General features: G+C 39.8%; 1 protein-coding gene across 1 annotated transcript in view; it reads left to right on the forward strand.

Annotated features, from left to right (window-relative positions):
• Window positions 1-19,892, forward strand: part of psma1 (proteasome 20S subunit alpha 1) — a 57,951-nt gene that overhangs the window by 35,236 nt on the left and 2,823 nt on the right. The window contains exons 5-8 of the mRNA XM_039738864.1: window positions 3,206-3,294; window positions 10,480-10,550; window positions 14,831-14,960; window positions 15,040-15,119. Of these exons, the coding sequence (XP_039594798.1) occupies window positions 3,206-3,294; window positions 10,480-10,550; window positions 14,831-14,960; window positions 15,040-15,119 (370 nt within the window). The remainder of the gene's footprint in view (window positions 1-3,205; window positions 3,295-10,479; window positions 10,551-14,830; window positions 14,961-15,039; window positions 15,120-19,892) is intronic.

Here is a 19,892-nt window from a genome sequence, read left to right on the forward strand (position 1 = left end):
GTCCACAAAGCTGATTTCTGTTTGTGAATAATATAATTTAAGTTTTATGTTGGGGTGGAATGAATTGTAGTTCCTATGGAAGCAAAGAAGGTCTTTTTCGCTTGCGGTCCAGATTATAAGAATGTCATCTATGTAGCGAAGGTAAAGCATTGGTTGTATTGCACATGTTGACAAGAAGTCTTGTTCTAATCTTGCCATGAATAAGTTTGCGTAATGGGGTGCAAAACAACATCCCATTGCAGTTCCTATTAGTTGTAAGCAAATGTCCTGACCAAAGTATGAAGAATGACAAAGTATCAAATAAATAAATGCATGGAGGTTGAACTAGTTGGTGCCTTTGCTGATAGTACACGTAACATAACATGATTAGATGTATTGCTATGTTTTCATAATACGATGAAATTCTTACTTGCGTGTCTTTTCAGTATAGCATAGTAATACCATACTAGCAAAAAGACACACACGGCGTAATTTAAAATGTAAAAATAATAATAATAATAATTCCAAAATTGTCAGTGTAAGTAAATGGGGATCACATTATGGAGCAAATTAAATTAGTAGGGTAGATGCCAGCTGTTACTTTAAAAAAAAAAAAAAATAGTTCTTCAACAAAAACCGTGGGTAGCAAGTAGATCATTCAGGTTAAATTTCACAAAAAAGTAAAAAATAAATAAGCAAAGTAAATGTTTCTCACCTAGAGAGCCATTGATGCATAGAATAAGTGACCAAGCAATGTGGTAGACAGTAAAAATTTGGAGAGCTTGCAGATCTCCTCTTGAAGATATTTTGCAGCAGTTGGGTGCACAGAGAGAGACCGGCTAAGATGGGTCATGCTTGTTCTTACTTTAATCAAGGCAGGCCTTGGTTATATTTCATGACGTGGCCTTTTTCAGTGCAAGAAATAATATATTTGTGAGGCACAAGTAAAAATATCATTTCTAACCTTCCATCCTTTTTCCAAATTAGCTTAAATCATTTGTACATTGCAGGAAGGTGGCACCTGACCTTACACGGCAGGAACAGACACTTAATAGCACCCCATTATGCTATAAGGTGCGTTCACCTGTAAATAACACACACAGAGCTCAAACTCAGACTCCAGCAATTGGGAGGTGGCTGTGTTAACCACCGACAACAAATCAATAATAATCGATGATGCAGACACTTGCCAAAAAATGTTGTTATTGATTAGTTTCCTTGTCACATATTGCACATATCACCTGTTTATAACCTCTTCTTTTAACCAAAACTAACATTTATCATATTTTGAGATGAGCAGGAGGATATAAATACAAGAGAGGACCACAGACAAAAGAACCTAACTTCACACCTGCTGCAAAATCTGGGTCTTGTAAGATCTGTCGAAATGAGCTTACTCAGCATGGGAATGTGACCACAACGTGGGAGCAACTGAAGTGAAAACATATCAGAGAAATGATGGTTTCTTTCACTTGCACCAACAGCACTGTCAGTGTCACTCTCTTATGTTTCTTCAGGCAGCTCAAAATCTTTAACTGACAGTAGAATCTGAGTTGATGACTGCAGCAGCTGGTGTTCTAACGTGAAATCAAACGACCTGCTTTTCATTGTCTGCACATGCATTCTGTCAGTTTCTGCACATCTCTAACATTGCTTCTATGAGCACAACTGATGCAACGTCATAGCAAAAAACTCACAAAGTTACAAATTGTTAAAATAAAACTTCATATTTGCACATTTTTTGTATATTATCAATAAAAAAAATACTTCTATTAGATTGAGTACAACACTTCCTAATGGTAGGATGACCTCTTAAAGTAGGATGGCCACACCGTAAATGAGGATGTGACGCTTAATTCACTTTGCAGTCTTTGCTGCCATCTAGGGGATGAAATCCAGCAATGCACTCTCAGTAACTGTCTTCATTAGAGGAACAGTCTTATTTTTTCTGTCTCTTAACTCTTTGGGGGCTGAATATTTTTTTACTAAAATAAAAAACAGTTTTCTGAAAAGCACACAAAGCAATTGTAAAGTGTCTGGTGCTGCGTGTTGTGGCCACCAATTCACAGTCTCTTGCAGCTCAAGCCACCGATGGGCGGAACAACGGCTGGCAGGAATGCTTTTCGTGGTGTGGGGGCAGTCACAGTGGTTGCGGTACAATGCAATCCGTTTTGTGCCTCTTGTCATTGCAAGTGGCAGTCCTCCCAGGTAAATGTTGCTATAGGCGCATCAGCTATATCAAAGTTTTCAGCACCACAATCAGCTCAGAACCAATCAGCTGATGCTGGTACCTTGCATTCGTTTTCGATTACTTATATCAAAATCTGAGTCTGACAAGTCAGAGTTCAATTCAGTGGTAACACGCAAAATGTAGGAAGGCAACAATTCAAATAAGTAATGGCCAGGATGTGAAAAATCTTTGGAAGTATTAGCAGCCCTCTTAAGACAATGAGAATTAAAAATGTCCTTTAGTGACAGCTAATAATATTCTGTGCCACATTTATAATTCTTTGAAGAGCCTTCCTGTGTGCTACTGAGCAGCTGGGATACCTCGCCAAGATATAATATGCCGGCACACTGTCACTGGAAGAAGTTTCTCTCCGCCAGGCTATTTCTTTATTTCTCTCAAGAGGTGTGGCCACTGCTGAGCCTTCTTAACTTCCTGCAGCCACCATGGCCCTTCAGAACTGTGCGTGAATATCCCCATCGCCAACAGCTTTCGGGGCTATTGTACCAAAAACGAGCGTACTCTTGGGTAATGGATGTACGTAGAGGATAGTGGATGTCCCAAATAAGAATCGAAAATCAGCATTGCATGACAAAACAGACTATTTCATTGTCAGTTAGTGTTTCTAGTGGTTTACGTCATTCTCTTGTTACGAAGGTGAGTATTTTACAATTAATAAACATTTTTCAGCTTTGAATAAAGTTCATGTACTTTTGAACATTCTTTTTCTTTATAAACTTCCAATTAAGCAAAATTAGCATTGACACATTATTCAAGTAACAAAATAGTTGTTAGTTGCAGCCCTACTACCCCACTTTCTTCATTTACAACTAATTCCTGTGTTTTAATTAGAAAAAGCACGGAAAGGAGGTCACATTTATAAGGCGCGTGTGGATTGACTTCTTCCATTCAGTACTAACTATCTATTTATAAAATTTACATGTAGTAAAGTTAATTTGTGTGTATTTTTATGTGTTTCTTTGTTTTATTCATTTTTAGTAATTTTATGCGACAAGAGTGCCTGGACTCCAGATTTGTCTTTGACAGACCACTTCCTGTTTCTCGCCTGGTTTCCTTGATTGGAAGCAGTATCCTTTTTCATGATGTTTACCAATAGTTGGAATAAACAAGGAGTGTGAAACTCGGGTCATGGAGGGCTGTAGTGGCTGCAGGTTTTCAGTCCAGTCTTTCTTTCTTTCTTCATAGTCAATCACTGCTACTATTTTTTGCCTTAATTTTAAATTACTTGAGGGTTCTGAATTTTAAAGTAAGGTAAGCAGTGTGATGTAGTGGCAAAGGCTTTGGACTTCATAGCCTGATGTTGTGGGTTCAGATCCCATTACTGACAATGTGTGACCCTGAGCAAGTCATTTCGCCTGCCTTTGCTCCAGTTGGAAAAGCAAAAGAAATTAAACCAATTGTGTCTCAAATATAAGTCACCTTGCATAAATGAGTTGGCCAAATAAGTAAATGTAATTTATTTTTCAATCACCAGCCAAACAATGGTGAGAAGCAAAGCAACCAAAACGGGTGACAAAATGACATGATCCCATTTACAATGGTGTGTCCATCGTGCAGTTGCTGTCTTAATAAATACCGGGTGAGTCAAAATTATGTTAATGTTTGAATGGCAGAAAAATATTCACAAAACATACTTCATATGTGCAAGATGATTTACTGGAATATCTCAACCTATTTGCCATCATCAACAACAACAACAACATTTATTTATATAGCACATTTTCATACAAACAGTAGCTCAAAGTGCTTTACATAATAAAGAATAGAAAAATAAAAGACTTAATAAGAAAATAAAATAAGTCAACAGCCGTCCAGACGGCTGGAGAAAAAAAATAAAATCTGTAGGGATTCCAGACCATTAGACTGCCCAGTCCCCTCTGCATCATGATCAACACACAAAAACCAACGAGCAACAGTACCATTTAAAGCCCAAACACACATTTCACGGGGAATAGATGACACCATAGTCCGTATTCTGTCCTTCAGGTCATTGACATCACAAACTTTCCTGCTATACATGCGCTCCTTCACCATATCCCATTAACAGAAATCACAGGGTGTCAAATCAGGGGAGTGTGGAAGCCATGGCAATGGTCCACCACGGCCTATCCATCGACCTGGAAAGGTGTGGTCGACATAAAAATAATCCATTAATGTTAACATAATTTTGACTCGCCCTGTATTTCAAAATATAAATTAATCTGTTCGGGTCTACAAACTATTTTTAAAGGTACTCCCAAAAAAAAAAAAGGCAATCTTGAAATTTGTGTCTGGTTTGGCAGAATGGGAGCAGTTCAAAGCCACAAAGTTAAATAATGGGTTTTATTAAGCATGAGAAATTGCTTCTAATTAAGAAATTGATTGGACCAACAATGGTGTTTCCCACTGAGTAGGAGTCAGCCGGTGTGTTAAATTGCTAATGCAGAAGAGTCAGATTCTAATCTGTGAATATTCCGAGGCTCAGTGTATAATTTACAGGCAAGCACAACATTCTAATGCTCCATGTACTGATGCACTAAGAGAGTCATAAGTATTATGCAAAAACTGTACCATACTGTAAATGCATTCTGTTTAGGGCCACTGTTCATTTAAAAATGTATTTGTTATTAATCGAAATTAACTGCATATTCATTTCAATTTATCATAATTCCTTCAACCATGTTATTTTTCTGTAAATCAGAAATAACTAGGTGATTGCTTTCCAATACAAAATAGTTTTAATAGTCACTTGCTTATGCATATTTAACCATTTCATTTTATTGAACAGTTTTGTATAACAGAAACAACGACCCTCCGCCACCTTGAAGGATTGCTGTAATATTTAGCAAAACCAAAATGTACGGCTTGAAGTGATGTGTTACAAGACAGCATACCAAAAGCAGCAACAATTACAGAAATAATTAAATATTATAAAACAAACCTCAAATTCTGATACAAATTCTTGTGTGCACAGTCAGCACTGTGAGAGTTGAGGTTGTGCTTAACTGTGTGATCCAAACGAGTCAATTCCACCATCATAACCTGGATGTGAGAAGTCATTAATTAGACTGAAAGTGTGTGTAGATTAGGTTTTCATATAGCAAAGAATAGACTAAGAAAAAGCTTCTTCGCGGGCCGAGGGGAGGTTGAAGAGTAACATCAGGAGTAGAGAGCTGGGCAGGGCCCTCCTCGCGAAGCCGCAGGGAATGGCTAATGAATTAGAAAATACTAGCTGTGTAAGCCTGTGCTGTAAAAAACCTGGGGCCCTAGAAACTATTGAAATCATCAAAAAAAAATTGAAATGTAGAGATGTCAGGTAATTGAAAGGAACTACTCTGGGTAACTCTTTTCTAGGAGGTTTCGTTTTGCCGACATGCTCGCCTCGCTTGTGCTTTATCAGCTAAGCAACTGTAGTGATGTGAGATTTTGCATATAAGTTGATAAATATTTTTTATGTCTTTATTTGTAACTTAGGCAAAGCAATGTAATATTAGTGAGAAGCATTCATGTTTACAACCACCAGGACTGAGTCTCTTTTAATTTTACGACAGGATTTGGGGGAAGTGCCTCTAACTAGTTAGTTAGATAGATAGATAGATAGATAGATAGTTTGGCAAGTGTTTCTCTGCTGAAGTCTCTCTCTCAACCCCACGCAGGAAAGCCAGGCTGCCTAACTGCCATATGGTTTTGGGGGCAGGTATGGAGGTGTTCTATTCCCCCATTGGTCTGAAGTATGGCTGTTTGGAACTGGCTTGTATCAGAAGCCTTTAAGTACCATGACATCCTGTTGGCTCTAGGGGTTGGACAGAAAACCTATAAATTTGCTCACTCCCTCACTCTTTCTTACCAAACTGATGACTGACCATCTCACACCATGAACTGAAAAGGATGACACAATGAAGAGCACAGCTCGGCAGCCATATTGAGACGGGCAATGCGGCCTGCTCTGAAGAAAGCTGGCCACCAATTATGCCTTAACTAGAGACATTTTAAATAACTACAAGTCTGTGTGCTGCCTGAAACTACACATCAGCATTTATCAGGTTGTATGGTTGCCAAAATTCAAATGTACTTCGAATATTGTTATTATTTATGAATATTATCAATAATACATTGTTTAAATTGTAACTTAACTCCTGCTTGTCTTTTACTACACCTAATTTCCTGAAGTTATAGATGTAGAAGGGAAGGAGGGGAGAAGTTATATGGTACAATACCTTAGAAACAGTTGTAAGTCTGTGAGATTTGAGGCATTCTGACAAATTAATAATACAAAAGGGAAAAGTAGAGTAAAATATTGCTCTACCAAGACAAAACAGTGACTTTGTCTTTCTTCGGAGGTTTTGTTTTGCCGACCTGCTCGCTTCGCTTGTGTACTAGCGGCAGGGGAAAGTAAAAGGGGTACCGTTTCGCCGATGTGTTCCCCTCACTTGTGCATTAAAGGCTAAGCGAGTTTGTTTCCTTGGAAGTGGAGACCTTACCCCGACTCCACCTCTCACTTCCGGGCCAGACAGACACACACACACATTTCCACATGTAGACGTTTATATATAAGAAGTCTTAACTATCTTAAGCTTCATCCCAAATTGATGGAAATATTAGCCGGATTACTTTGCAGTGATTATTGCCTCATTGGTTCCAGTGTAATATATTCTAATGTCAAAATATAACTTAGGCTACAGAAGTAGCATACAATTAATTAACAACATGCGTGTCTGCTTTGGGGGATGTCTGAGTGAGGCATAAGGAATCAAGTGACTCCATTCTGAGCCAACTGCTGTTGGCAGACTTGGCTAGCATCTGCACCATGCTGTTTCAGGTCAGATATCACTCCATGGGTGATTGAAAAAGCTCCATGGCAAACGTCTTCATCGCCAGGTACAGGGCCGACCCACTGACATTCTTTCCCTCACTTAGCCCTATAACTTACTGTATGTTTCAGTTGCAGGGTTCCGGTAATTCGCTATACTGCTTGATGTGAGCACAGCATAATGGCAAAGAGTGCTTGTCTGTTTACAAAGGTTACAAAGCACAAAAATTAAATTATTCACTCCTCTTGTTTAACTGGTTTGATTTTAATTATTTTCATGTTATTCTGTGCACTTTGAAGAGCTAGTGTATATGTGAAACGATGTATTTGGAAATACGGGTCAAATTGTGTCCCTTACTTATTCAATACGGTACACCATTGTTTTTTATGCTCTAATACTCTACAATCCTGTATTATAAGGGACAAGTGGTGACTCTGCAGGTGTGTGTGTGACCATTCTCAAGAAGCAACACAGGAAGAAATCAAGCACTAGTAATAGACTTGGATTCATTTGACACTGTTTCATTAAGAGCTTTGTGCAGTAAAAAAGAATGCAATTAAACAAATGCAATTAGGGGTTGTGTTAACTTTAATCGCAGAAATGTTTAACATGTTAATCCCACACATTAACAGCGATTAATCAGCAGCATTCTGTTAATGACAACTGAGGTTTTTCAGGAAGCAAGGTAGTTGTAGTCACTAATGATGGAGCTGGAGAGTTGTGGCATGTTGGGCTTAATTTAATGCATGCAAGGTTGTGTTTCACTGGACTCTGTACACAGGACAACAAGGATCCTATAAATGTGGTCACAGTCCAACATTGTGGGTCTGGTTATTGCATGATTTGAGTGTTTGTAAGATTAGCATCAGGAAATCATTCTGCAGACAGGAGAAAATAGTACTTCTTTCTAGGCCTTGGCACATGATGTCTGTATGAAGTAAGCAGTGACATCTTGTCCAACCCAAGAGCCTGGTGGCTGTGTTTGAGACTGTTGTAATTTATGAAGGTTTGGTACAAGAGGGCAATTAGAAAGACAGTTGTGCTCTGTTGCATCAATCAAAATGTAATGTGGCAGGGCTTCTCTTTAGAGATGATTCACAGATGACAGGGTGTATATCTGAAAATCCCACGGAAGCAAAAATCATAAAGATGTACTGCTAGTCATAAAGTTCTCATGGAGAATGAAAGGATAATTGGCAGTATTTGGTGACAGAGTTGCACTTGATGCACTGTATGCATGTGGACACCCCTCCAAATGACTGAGTTCTGGCGTTTCATTATTAACAGGTGCATCAAATCATTTCCATTGACAAACACTGGCAGTAGGATGGGTTGTACTGAAGAGCTCAGTGACTTTCAATGTGGCACTGTCATGTCACCTTTACCACAAGTCAGTCTATGAAATTTCTGCTCCACCCCACAAACATGGCCCGGTGAACTGTAAGAGCCGCTATTGTGAAGCGGAAGTGTTGAGGAGCAACATGAGCTTGGCCACGCAAACTTGCAGAGCAGCCGAGTGCTGAAGTTCATAAAAAATGGCCTATCTGTGGCGTCACTCATAGTGGAATTCCAGACTGCCTCCAAAAATAATACCAGTGCAAGAACTGTGTGTCATGAGCTTCATGAAATGGAATTCCATGGCTAAGCCTAAGATCACTGTATGCAGTGCTTCCCGCCATTGGACTTTGGAGCAGTGTAAATATGGAGTGATGAATCACGCTTTGTTATCCTCTGTCTGGGTTTGGCCGATGGACTGTGTAGTATCTACTTTATTAAAGTTTGGTGGTGGGGGGGTCCTTGATTCTAGTGAAGAATTCTGCTTAAGGTACAGCATACAAAGACATTTGAGACAATTCTGCACTTCCAGTTTAGGACAGGTTATTTTTTGTACCAGCATGGCTGTCTCATTAGGCCAGGTGAGTAACGACAGAGAAACCTGAGTGGCCTGCACAAAGCCTTGACCGTCAGCCCTATTGAACAAGTTTAGGATGGAATTGGAACTGCAATTACAAGCCAGGTCTTCTCATCCATCATTAGTAACTGACCTCACAAATGCTCATGTGGCTGAATGGGTACAAATCTCCACAAACACACTATGAAAACCTGTGAAAAGAAGATTGGAGACTGCCTCTTTTGGTGGGGGACTCTATATTGGTGCCCATGGTTTTGGAATGGGATGTCCAACAAGCATATATAGGTGTGATGGTCTGGTGTCCACAAACTTTTGACGGTATTGTGTACTTGGTGCTGCAGTTTGTAAAGCATTCGGCTGCAGGAAGGAGACATCTTTATGCTGACATGAACTTCACTAATGTGTACCTACACACAGCAGAACTTAAGGGTGTCCCTGGTAAATCAGGTTTTGTAGGTACAGTGTGTGAGAGAAGTGACTGAGCAAAGATTGTTATGGCAAACTTTAATTTAAACTCTCCATTTAAATTAAATATTAAAGCAGTGTTGGTACAGTCATGTGGTCAAAGAATTAAGGTGAAGGTTAAAGGTGAGATTTTTAAGAAAGTGGTAAGGCCAGCAATGATGTATGGAGCTGAGACATAGGCAGTAAAGGAGAAGAAGTTAGATCTGCCAAAAATGAGAATCAGGAGTTGAATAAAGAATGACAGAATAAGAGATAAGGGGTACGGCAAAAGTGGGAGAGATCTATAAGTAAGTACAGAAAAGTACATTGAAATGTTATAGACATGTGATGAGAAGAGGCAGTGAATATGTAGGCAAAAGAGTGATGGTAATAATAATAATAATTACATTTACATAGCACCTTTCTGACTACTCAGAGCACTTAGACAAAGAGGAACCACTTCAACCACCACCAATGTGTAGCGCCTGGTTGGATGATGCGACGGCAGCCATTATTGTGCAAGTATGCTCACTCTATTAAGCTATTAGGTGTGTAAGGGGTAAGAGAGAGAGCCAGTTAGAGACAGGGGATGATTAGGAGGCCAGTAAGGACCAGGCCGTGATGGGCAGTTTAGCCAGGACTTTGGGATACACTCTACTGTTTTTTGAAAGATGCCAAGAGATCTTTATTGACCCCAGATAGTCAGGGCCTTAGTTTTACATCCCATCCAAAGAATGGAGCCATATTTACAGCACAGTGCCAACCCCCTTCATCATTGCACTCTGGGGCATTGAGCTCCACATTCAGATCCCAGGGTAAGTGCCCCCTGCTGACCTCACCAACACCTCTTCCAGAAGCAAACTAAGATTTTTCTGGTTGGTCTCCCATCCAAGTAACGGCTGGGCCTGAACATGCTTAGCTTCAGGTGGATGGCTGCTGGTCTCTGAACTGAGTTGGAAGCTTGAAAAGCCATTTCCACGGTATAATTTCCTAATCGCTTTGTGATTAATTTTATCTGAAAATATTAACACCATGGTGATTCTTTGTATTTGTGCAAATTTCTCTTGTGTATTAATGGAAGGTTTCTCCTTAACTGTGTCTCTAAGAAACCCAGATTCCAACACAGCGCTATGGCAGACGGCCATATGGGGTGGGACTACTGATAGCAGGCTATGACGTAAGTTCTTTGACAAATTCTTTGTGCTGTACTGGCTTTTGTCAGAATGTTTGGGTTTTTGTTATTAACTGTATTCCTTTTGCTCTTCTCCCACTTTATCTTATCCATAATATATACACACACTGCACTTTGTTTTGCTAGCTGTGTAAAGATTGCCTTCAAAATTGATTTGCCTTGGAAATGTAAAAAAAAAATAAACATTAAGAGTCAAGTAAACAGTTTACATTAAGGGATATTAATAGCATTGGGTTTAATTATGGCAGCCCTCGGCCATCTCAGAATGACATTCCAACGTTAGAAAACATACTTTTACCCTAAAAGCATACAGTGCATTCGCCTGACTTTATTATGTTGTGGATTTAATTTTAGATGGATAAATTTGCCATTTTTTCCCTTATCAGTCTACACTCAGTAACCCATAATGACAAAGTGAAAACATGTTTTCATAAAGGTTTGCAAATTTATTAACAATTAAATACTGAAATCTCTCATTTAAGTATTCAGACCTTTTGCTGTGGCACACCACATTGTGCTCAGCTGCATCCTGTTGGCTTGAATTCTTCTTGATGTGTCTAAAACTTGAGTGGACTCCACCTGTGGCAAACTGAATTGATAGGGCATCATTTAGGAAGGTACATGTGTGTACCTGTCCCTCAATTCATGCAACACGTCAGGCCAAAAACATGAAGTCCAAGGGTACTCTGTAGGTCTCCGCGATCAAAAGTATAGATCAGGGAAAGGGGATCCAACCATTTCCAAAGCTTTCAGTGTTCCCAGGAGCACAGTGACCTCAAGAATTGCGAAATGAAAGATGTTTGGAACAACCATGACTCCTACTTAGAGGTGGCCTCACTGCCCAGCTGAGAAATTTGTTGGGAGAAAGACCTTGGTAAGAGAGGTGACCAAGAACCCAATGGCTTATTCTAGGGGATGGCTCCAGAGAACCCATGTGAAGATGGGAGAAACCTCTAGGAGGACAACCATCACTGCAGCTCTTCACTAATCTGGACTTTATTGCACAATCACCAGACAGTAACCTCTCCTCAGTAGAAAACAGGGAAGTTTACTTAAAGACGCCTAAAAGACTCTCTGATTCTCTGGTATGTCAAAATCATGCTTAACATCATGAATGAAAGAAACCAGGTGCCACTTATCACCTGTACAATACCATTCCACGGGTGAAGCATGCTGGTGGTATCATCAGGGACTGGGAGACTAGTTAGGGTCAAGGGAGAGCTATATGGAGCAGAGTACAGAGATGTCCTTAAAGAAAACCTGCTCCAGAGCACTCTGGGCTGAAGGTTCACTTTCCAACAGGACAGTGACCCTTTGGCAGCGTCCTTGAGTAGCCATGCCAGAGCTCGGACTGGAATGAATGAAATGGGATACTGTTTTAGGAGACACAGAACGTCCCCAATGTTGTAGATTTAAAAAAAAAAACAGACTGGAGTGTGCCAAAACTTGTCTGAAGAAGCTAACATCCTTTTGAGAGAGCATCCTGTGGACAAATGAAACCAAAATGGAGGTTTTTGTTAAAGCACATCATTGAACTATTTTACAGAAAGCAAAAAGAGACCTTCAAAATAAAGAACACGGTCAAACATGGAGGAGGTTCACAGGTATTTTGGGCTTGCTTTGCTGCTTCTGGCATTGGATGTCATGACTCTGCATGGCATCATGATATCTGATGTCAGAAAGCTGGGTGATGTCTGAAAGACGTCATGGGTCTTCCAGCAGGACAATGACCCAGAAATGGTTTAAGACAAAGGCCTGGGGAGTTCCGAAGTGGCCATCAATGAGTCCAGATCTAAGCACCTGTGGTGAGATCTCAAAAACAGCAGTTGAGAGAAGTCACCCTTCAAATCTGAGAGACCTGGAGCAGCTGTCACAAGAAGAAGAGTGGTCCAAAATCCCAGCAGAAAGGTGCAAGAAACTCATTCATGGTTACAGGAGGCAGTTGATTTTGATTATTGTTTCCAAAGGGTGTGCTACCAAGTATTAAGTTGAGGGTGCCATTAATTTTGTCTAGGAATGGAATGAGATCAGATATGACTTCTTTCTTTTCCTCTTGTTTTTTTTTTTTTTTGTTGTTGTTGTTCTAGTCCAAACAAAAGAAATAAACAAAGCATTTGTAATGGCAACAGTTTTCTGGGAGAAGTGGTGCATTTTCTGCGAGAACTGCAGGGGTGCCAGTATTGTTGGCCATGATGTTATATTACTGATTTTTCTAACTAATTCTTCAGTTTTTGCCAAAAATGCACCTTGAACATTATTCTTATTTCCATATGTGTTAGAATAAGCCTATAAACACTATAGAAGTGAATGAGTCAGTGACACCCAGAACAAAATTATTATGAAATATCTAATAATAATAATAATTTACATGTATACAACGCTTTTCTCACAATAATAATAATTCTTACCTTGATGTAATGCAATTCTCACTATTCAAAGCACTTCAGTGAGAGTGGAGCCACTTCAACCACCACTACTGTGCAGCATCCACCTGGAAAATATGATGGCAACTATTTCTGCACCAGTAAACTCACCACACATTAGTTGTCAGGTGGTGAAGTGGTGAGAGGAAGACAGCCAATTAGGAGCTAGAATGATCAGGCCGTTGAGGGTAGTTTAGACTGGATATCGGGATACACCCAACTGTTTATGAAGGATGCCATTTGTACAGCCCAGTGTCCCCATCACTGCACTGGGACATTGGGATCCACATTTGGACCAGAGGGTAAGCGGCCCCCCTGCTGGTCTCACCAGCATCTCTTGCGGCAGCAACTCCAGCTTTTTCCTACATGGTCTCCAATTCAAGTACTGGCCAGGCCCGTACGTACTTACCTTTAGGTGGATGACCTGTTCTGAAGTGCATGCGATATGGGAGCTGGTACAAGTAATATATCTTAATTTTTTACTGTTTTCTAGTAGTACAAAAACAGCGTCATTTTTCTCCTGTTTTTATTTTTTTTAAACAAGGATCCATAGCATAAATATCCATTATTGAAAACTCATGGCCTACTTATCACTTGGAAGGGCAGATCTTAACTCTGTCAGAATATATATAGTTGGTAAAGAAATTATACTGTGCATTCTGGTTTGCAACACCAGTAGTTGCAAGATTAAAAACATCTTAACAAAAGTAAAATTACGTTTTTTTGGAACTATAGTAAGTGGAACGTAGTGTCATTTGAAAGCTGAAACAGCCCTGTCATTTAGTCGATAATAGTCTGTCCATCAAATTGTACACAATTGAAGACAGCTGGAGAGGCACGTTTTTGAGAGAATCTTTGGCCTCCTTCGAGGAAGAGAGAAAAATATTACAATGTAGTATTTGGGTGTATAGTATTTCATTTTAATGCAAAACACTGAAATGTAATCATAGCAGTGAGTTAATAAATCAGTTTTCTTTTAAATTTTGCATTATTCCTTGGTCCCACCAGTGGATCCAGAACAATTGCACTCAGACCAAAGGGTTAAGCCTGATTTGTATTTGCTGAGTGTTTTTGAAGTTGACCCGAATTTCACCTTATTATGAGTGATTACATCTGACGATCACGCTGTCGTAAATATCAGAAGAATTCCTGTCATGTCAGAAATTTCAGTCAGCTGTCTTATAGTATGAACAGTCCAACAAGTCAATATTTTTTAATATCCTTATCAAAATTTCCTGAAATTGATTGTGCCCAGTGCACATTAGGTATTGCTGTTTCACGTTTTTAATCGTAACACACATACAACTAAATGGCCAAATGACAAAAGGATCTTGGGAAATGTGCATTGGGAGAACCTGAAATTAAAACACACATCAGTAACTTACATAAACTTCATACCTCCCTCTGTAAAATATGTAGACGGAATTGTCTGCACCTCAGTGGGTAAAACTCCATCAGGCCCATGTACTCGTATAGCATGAGCACCCACAACGTGGCATACCAAATGGGCTGACCCCACTCATACAGTTTGAGCACTACTATGACTGGCGACTATCAATCAGTGGGGTAGTCATTTGACCACAATTTTTTTTTTTTAAATTGCACCGTGTATGTCTGGAATTAGCCGAGAGTCTGAAGTGATTAACTTGACGAGCACAGTAAAAATCTGCAAGGGGTTGTGGTTCCTTATATTGTTATGAATGCTGTGAGATTGAGGTTTATAAAGCAATTAAGCAGCCATAGCCTTAACTTTGTAAATGTCTTTGTCATAACTGGACTACAGACAATGCTAAACTAGCAGTTAATATTTTTTTTTTATGTTATTTTTTTCTTTCCTAACAGGACATGGGGCCTCACATTTTCCAAACCTGCCCTTCAGCCAACTACTTTGACTGTAAAGCGATGTCAATCGGCGCAAGGTCTCAGTCAGCCCGCACTTACCTGGAAAGACACATGGATGCTTTTTCGGACTGTAAGCCTGGGGATAGAGAAGGGATTTGGTGTAATTGTGTTTTGTATGTTTATTTATAAGAAATATATTTATTTTCTAGGTGATTTGAATGATCTGGTTAAGCATGGACTGCGCGCTTTAAGGGAAACCCTACCAGCTGAACAAAATCTTACCATAAAGGTATCTGATTGGTTACGTGTACTCTGTCTGACACCACTTTAGTATTCTGTATAAACTAATGCACAATTGCAACCCACGGTAACTTTACAAATATGACTTAACATTAATGTAAGCTGATTTCTGTCTGTACGGGGAGCTGCAGTTAAAGGATGCTTGCTTCCACGTGAAACCAGTTTTGCTGCAGTTAAAGGAAGCATGCAAACACGAATGCACAGACAAGTCCCGGGTTCAAAACAAAGGTTTATATTTTAAAGAAATACACCCGCACTGCAATTACAAGCACTCTTCCTCGCTCTGCAGCTACTCCTCCCAGGCAGGTGTTGCCCATCTCCTGTCCTGGCTCCGATTCACCTGGAGGAGGCAGTGCAGTTATTTTTATTGAAGATCCGGGAGTACTTCCGATGCTAGGGCATTGCCCACTGGAAGCACTTTTGGGTCATATGGAAGTTCCTAGAACACCCACTGGCGGCACCCACAGACCCTAACAGGGCTGCCCCCCACTGGACTACAATTCCCAGCATTTCCTGTGAGTGTCCAGATGGGTACTGAAGCCTAGGGATGCTGTTATCTAGTGGGTTGGGGGAGCATACAGCCTTGATATGGAGTCTCCCCTGGTCTCTTTGTTTTGTTGTATTGGCCTGCCAGTCAGTTAAGGAAATAAGACTAATCCCACCCGGGATGCCAGCCCATGTGTGTTGTTCATTACATCAGCAATGCAACTGAGTCGTAGAGCGTATATAATCGATGATGTCAGTCTTGAATAAAAATATACAAAAAAGTATTGCAGAGAAAGTGTGCCAAGCTTGAGAAAATGAATCATCTGAACAGTGAAAGGCAAGAGAAGAAAGAGAAGCTGTAGCATAGTGTACAAGGAGAACAGATGTAACCGACGAAGAAGCGCGCAGTGGAAGCGAGAGTTAAGAAGTAGCGTGTAAATTATGACATGCAAGTGATGATTACGTGTTGATACACACAACTGAGTTGTCACCTTCTGATACAGGGTTATCTTTCAGTCTTCTGTGAAAACTGCATTTTCTATGACTATTGACAAGTCTCAAAGACAGACCTTAGATAAGGACATGTTCTTAAAATTATATGCAGCTTTCAGGGCATCTGTTATGAAAATAAATTTGGGTAATCATCAGCAAGGAAGGTTAGTTTCAAACAATGAGAAGATGTTAATGAGACAATGTCTGATGTATGACTTCTGAAATTTGACTAACAAATTTCAAATGTGTGACATAGGCTGTTCATTTTCTTTTCCCCTTTAAAATCTTACTGGTGCCTTTCACATGTGTAATACCAGGACCTTCCAGAGAGGGCCTGCTAGGCACTGTGCAGAAGGGTGTCCATGTCCTCTGCCCTTGGTAATTCATTTCAATTAAATAACCCTTCTTCACAGAGATTTAAGTGCTAGACCATGGACTGAGCTAGCCAATTGACCTTAATAAAAGATTAAGTGTCTGTGTATCTGTCTGCGTTTCCATTCCAGTTGCTATGTCTATGTCATTCCAAAAGATGGAGCATCACAAAAATTTTTAGCAATAAAATGCATTGCATTTGTCATTCCAATAGATGGCGCATCACATGCATTAATAATGCTTTTAAAAATTCCATACCAAAAGGTATTTAGCAGAGGCATATGGATTGCATGGTGCACTGCAAACATTAACGCTGAGGTCTTTGTTGATGGCAGTCATGTCTTGCTTTATGACGGCATGTGGTTTGGACCAGAGCATGGTTAGTTGATTTTGTTGTTAAGCTAACTGATGTGTATTAAACAGTGCAGATCTATTAGTATCCAGAGAGGTCATGTGTGAGTTGAAAAATACCCTGAGGTGGCACAGTTCCTCTTTGAGCCATCTGAGAGTACACCACTACAACCACAAAGTTCAGCTTCATAACAGCAACACTCGAGATTGGTCCAGATGGGCTAAACTTTGCCTTCCGGTAACATATTTGTGTACAGTTGTGCTATCTTTAGCCCCAGTGTGCAAACAGCCTTTCTTTGAGGTCAATGCAGAATGGGCTATCATTGCCTTGTTCATTGCCATATGAAGGGAATTAGTCCAGTGGATCGAGACTGTTATTATGAAGGAAATTAGTCCAGTGGATCGAGGCTGTTATTATGAAGGGAATTAGTCCAGTGGAACAAGACTGTTATTATGAAGGGAATTAGTCCAGTGGATCGAGACTGTTATTATGAAGGGGATTAGTCCAGTGGATCACTATTATTGAGGGAATTAGTCCAGTGGATCGAGGCTGTTATTATGAAGGGAATTAGTCCAGTGGATCGAGACTGTTGTTATGAAGGGAATTAGTCCAGTGGATCGAGACCGTTATTATAAAATGAGTTCATCAAGAACACAGGGACACATTTGGAAACTTGTGAAGGGTAAATTTCACACAAACACTAGGAAGTTTTTCTTTACACAAAGAACGATAGACACTTAGAATAAACGACCAAGTAGTGTGGTAGACAGTAAGACTTTAGGGACTTTCAAAACTCAACTTGATGTTTTTTTGAAAGAAATAAGTGGATAGGACTGGCGAGCTTTGGTGGGCTGAATGGCCTGTTCTCGTCTGGAGTGTTCTGATGTTCTAAATGTGAGATGACTGTGTATGCTGTAGACTAAGATTAGTGATCCCCACACCACACACCACACACACAAGTTCTGTATGGGAAGTGATAAGTATGTACAGAGATACAAACCTCCTGTTTTGGTTCACCTCTCCAACCTTACCCACTGTTTAATTTTTAGTGTTGCAAACATAAAACTATACATACAGTATGCACTGATATGCAAAGGTTTGGGCCCTATTGCTTAAAATGTTTATTACTGTGAATATTTCAGTGAGTAGAAGATGAACTGATCACTATAAGGCATAGAGTTAAAGATGACTAATGTATTTTCAGCATTTTGTTCAAGATTAGTGTATTGTTTCTTTCACTGTACAATTGTAGAAAACAAAAAAGAAAGGAGCACCATGCAAATGTTTGGGCACCCCAATATACAGTATTTGAGGTCTCATAACGTTTCCCAAGTTCATTAGCTTGTTCACAGTCCTCATTAGGTAACCCCAGGTGATGCTAATTGCAAAGCTGTATAAATTCAGAGACTCCCCAAGCCTTGTTCTAACAATCAGCATCTGCCTAGCACTCTGAAAAATAAAAAGAATTGAAGCTCACAAAGCAGAAGGAAACAAGAAGATAGCAAAGCATTTTCAGGTCGCTGTTTCCACAGTTCGTAAAGTTATTAAGAGGTGGTCAAGTTGAGGTCTGGAAGACCAAGAAATCCTTCTGAAAGAGCCGCTCATATTAGATTTATAAAAAGGAAAATAAAAACCCCTGTTTGACTGCAAAAGACATTCATGAAGATTTAGTAGACTCTGGAGTGGTGGTCCACTGTTCTCTACTGTGCAGCGACACCTCAACAAATATGACCTTTGTGGTAGAGCCAGCAGAAGAAAACCTTTCCTGTTTCCAGGCCACAAAGTTTAGCGCCTGAAGTTTGCAATTGAACAAGTTGAGTTGAATGCTGTGACACATGTGGGGGTTTTTGTTGTACCAGCAGTTAGTTAGAAGGCTCTGGACCCAAAAAAAAAACCGATTTTAAAGCTTTTACGATTAATTCTTATGAACATAAAAATAATAGGAAGTACAAAAGGCTGATAGTGGGCTCCAATGGGGTTTAGTTTTTCGCCTAACTTTATGGGGGTCTAAAACTCTGGTCCCCTGGTAGTTATTGCTGTTTGTGGAATTATTATTTATTGACACAATTTATTTATATCTTATTTTGGAACATTGATAAGGGCAGATCACACTAAAAATTTGAGATCCATACTACATTTGTCATTCTTTTTTTTTTATTTCCTACTTTTATCTATTTAAATTTCCCTTTAATAAGGTAGTGTCAGTTTCTCACTTGCCTAATCTACTAGTATATAACATTTTCTATAGGATTCTGAACTTGAGTGCTATTGTTTATTATGCACCATCTGCTGGAATAGAAAATGCAGTGCATTTTATTGCTGCACGTACGCCCCATCTATTGGCATGCAAACGTTAACACTAAATACGCCCAACAGAGTGTTACCGCCAGACAGAAATCTACTTTTATAATAGGTCTCCAAATATGCGTCCCATATTGTCCGTGAGACCATAGGTTTATAATAGAGTTCAGAAATCCTGATCAGAGATTAGAAAGTGGCAGACGTAACTGGACGTAGCAATGGCATCAGCATTCCACACGCAACACGTGTACAAAGTGATTGCACAGCCAGTACTCCACTGTACTGTCTGCCTTTATATTAACACTAGGGGGTTCCCCCCCGCTCGCTCGCTGTCCTCTCTGCGTCTCTGCTGCTCGTGTTGTGAAGATGGGAGCTGAACGCCCCCCAAGGAGATGCGGTTGCTCCTCCAAAACCCCCTCTTAAATGGTGATACAATGGGAAACAAATACAGTTTATTTTTTTTTTTTACCTCCTCTTTGCTCAATCAGCTGCTGGAGTGCTGCTGTGCTGTATGATCTGCATCTCGCGCGGCACTTTGAACAATTAAAAGCCTGCACAACAGCTGTCCTACTCTTTCTTTTATTTCCAGCCTCGGGCATGGTTGAATCTCTTGGTACAAAGTCTCGTCTCGCGGGATGTGAGTTCTTGGTGTTGTTAAGTTTATAATTTAAAAACAGAATAAGAATCTGAAAATCTATCAACACCACATTAAAGTTCGATCAATTCTGAAAAGAATGATACCAAATATATATATATATA

Source organism: Polypterus senegalus, chromosome 1 (genome assembly GCF_016835505.1).
Source record: "Polypterus senegalus isolate Bchr_013 chromosome 1, ASM1683550v1, whole genome shotgun sequence".
Lineage (NCBI taxonomy): Eukaryota > Metazoa > Chordata > Cladistia > Polypteriformes > Polypteridae > Polypterus > Polypterus senegalus.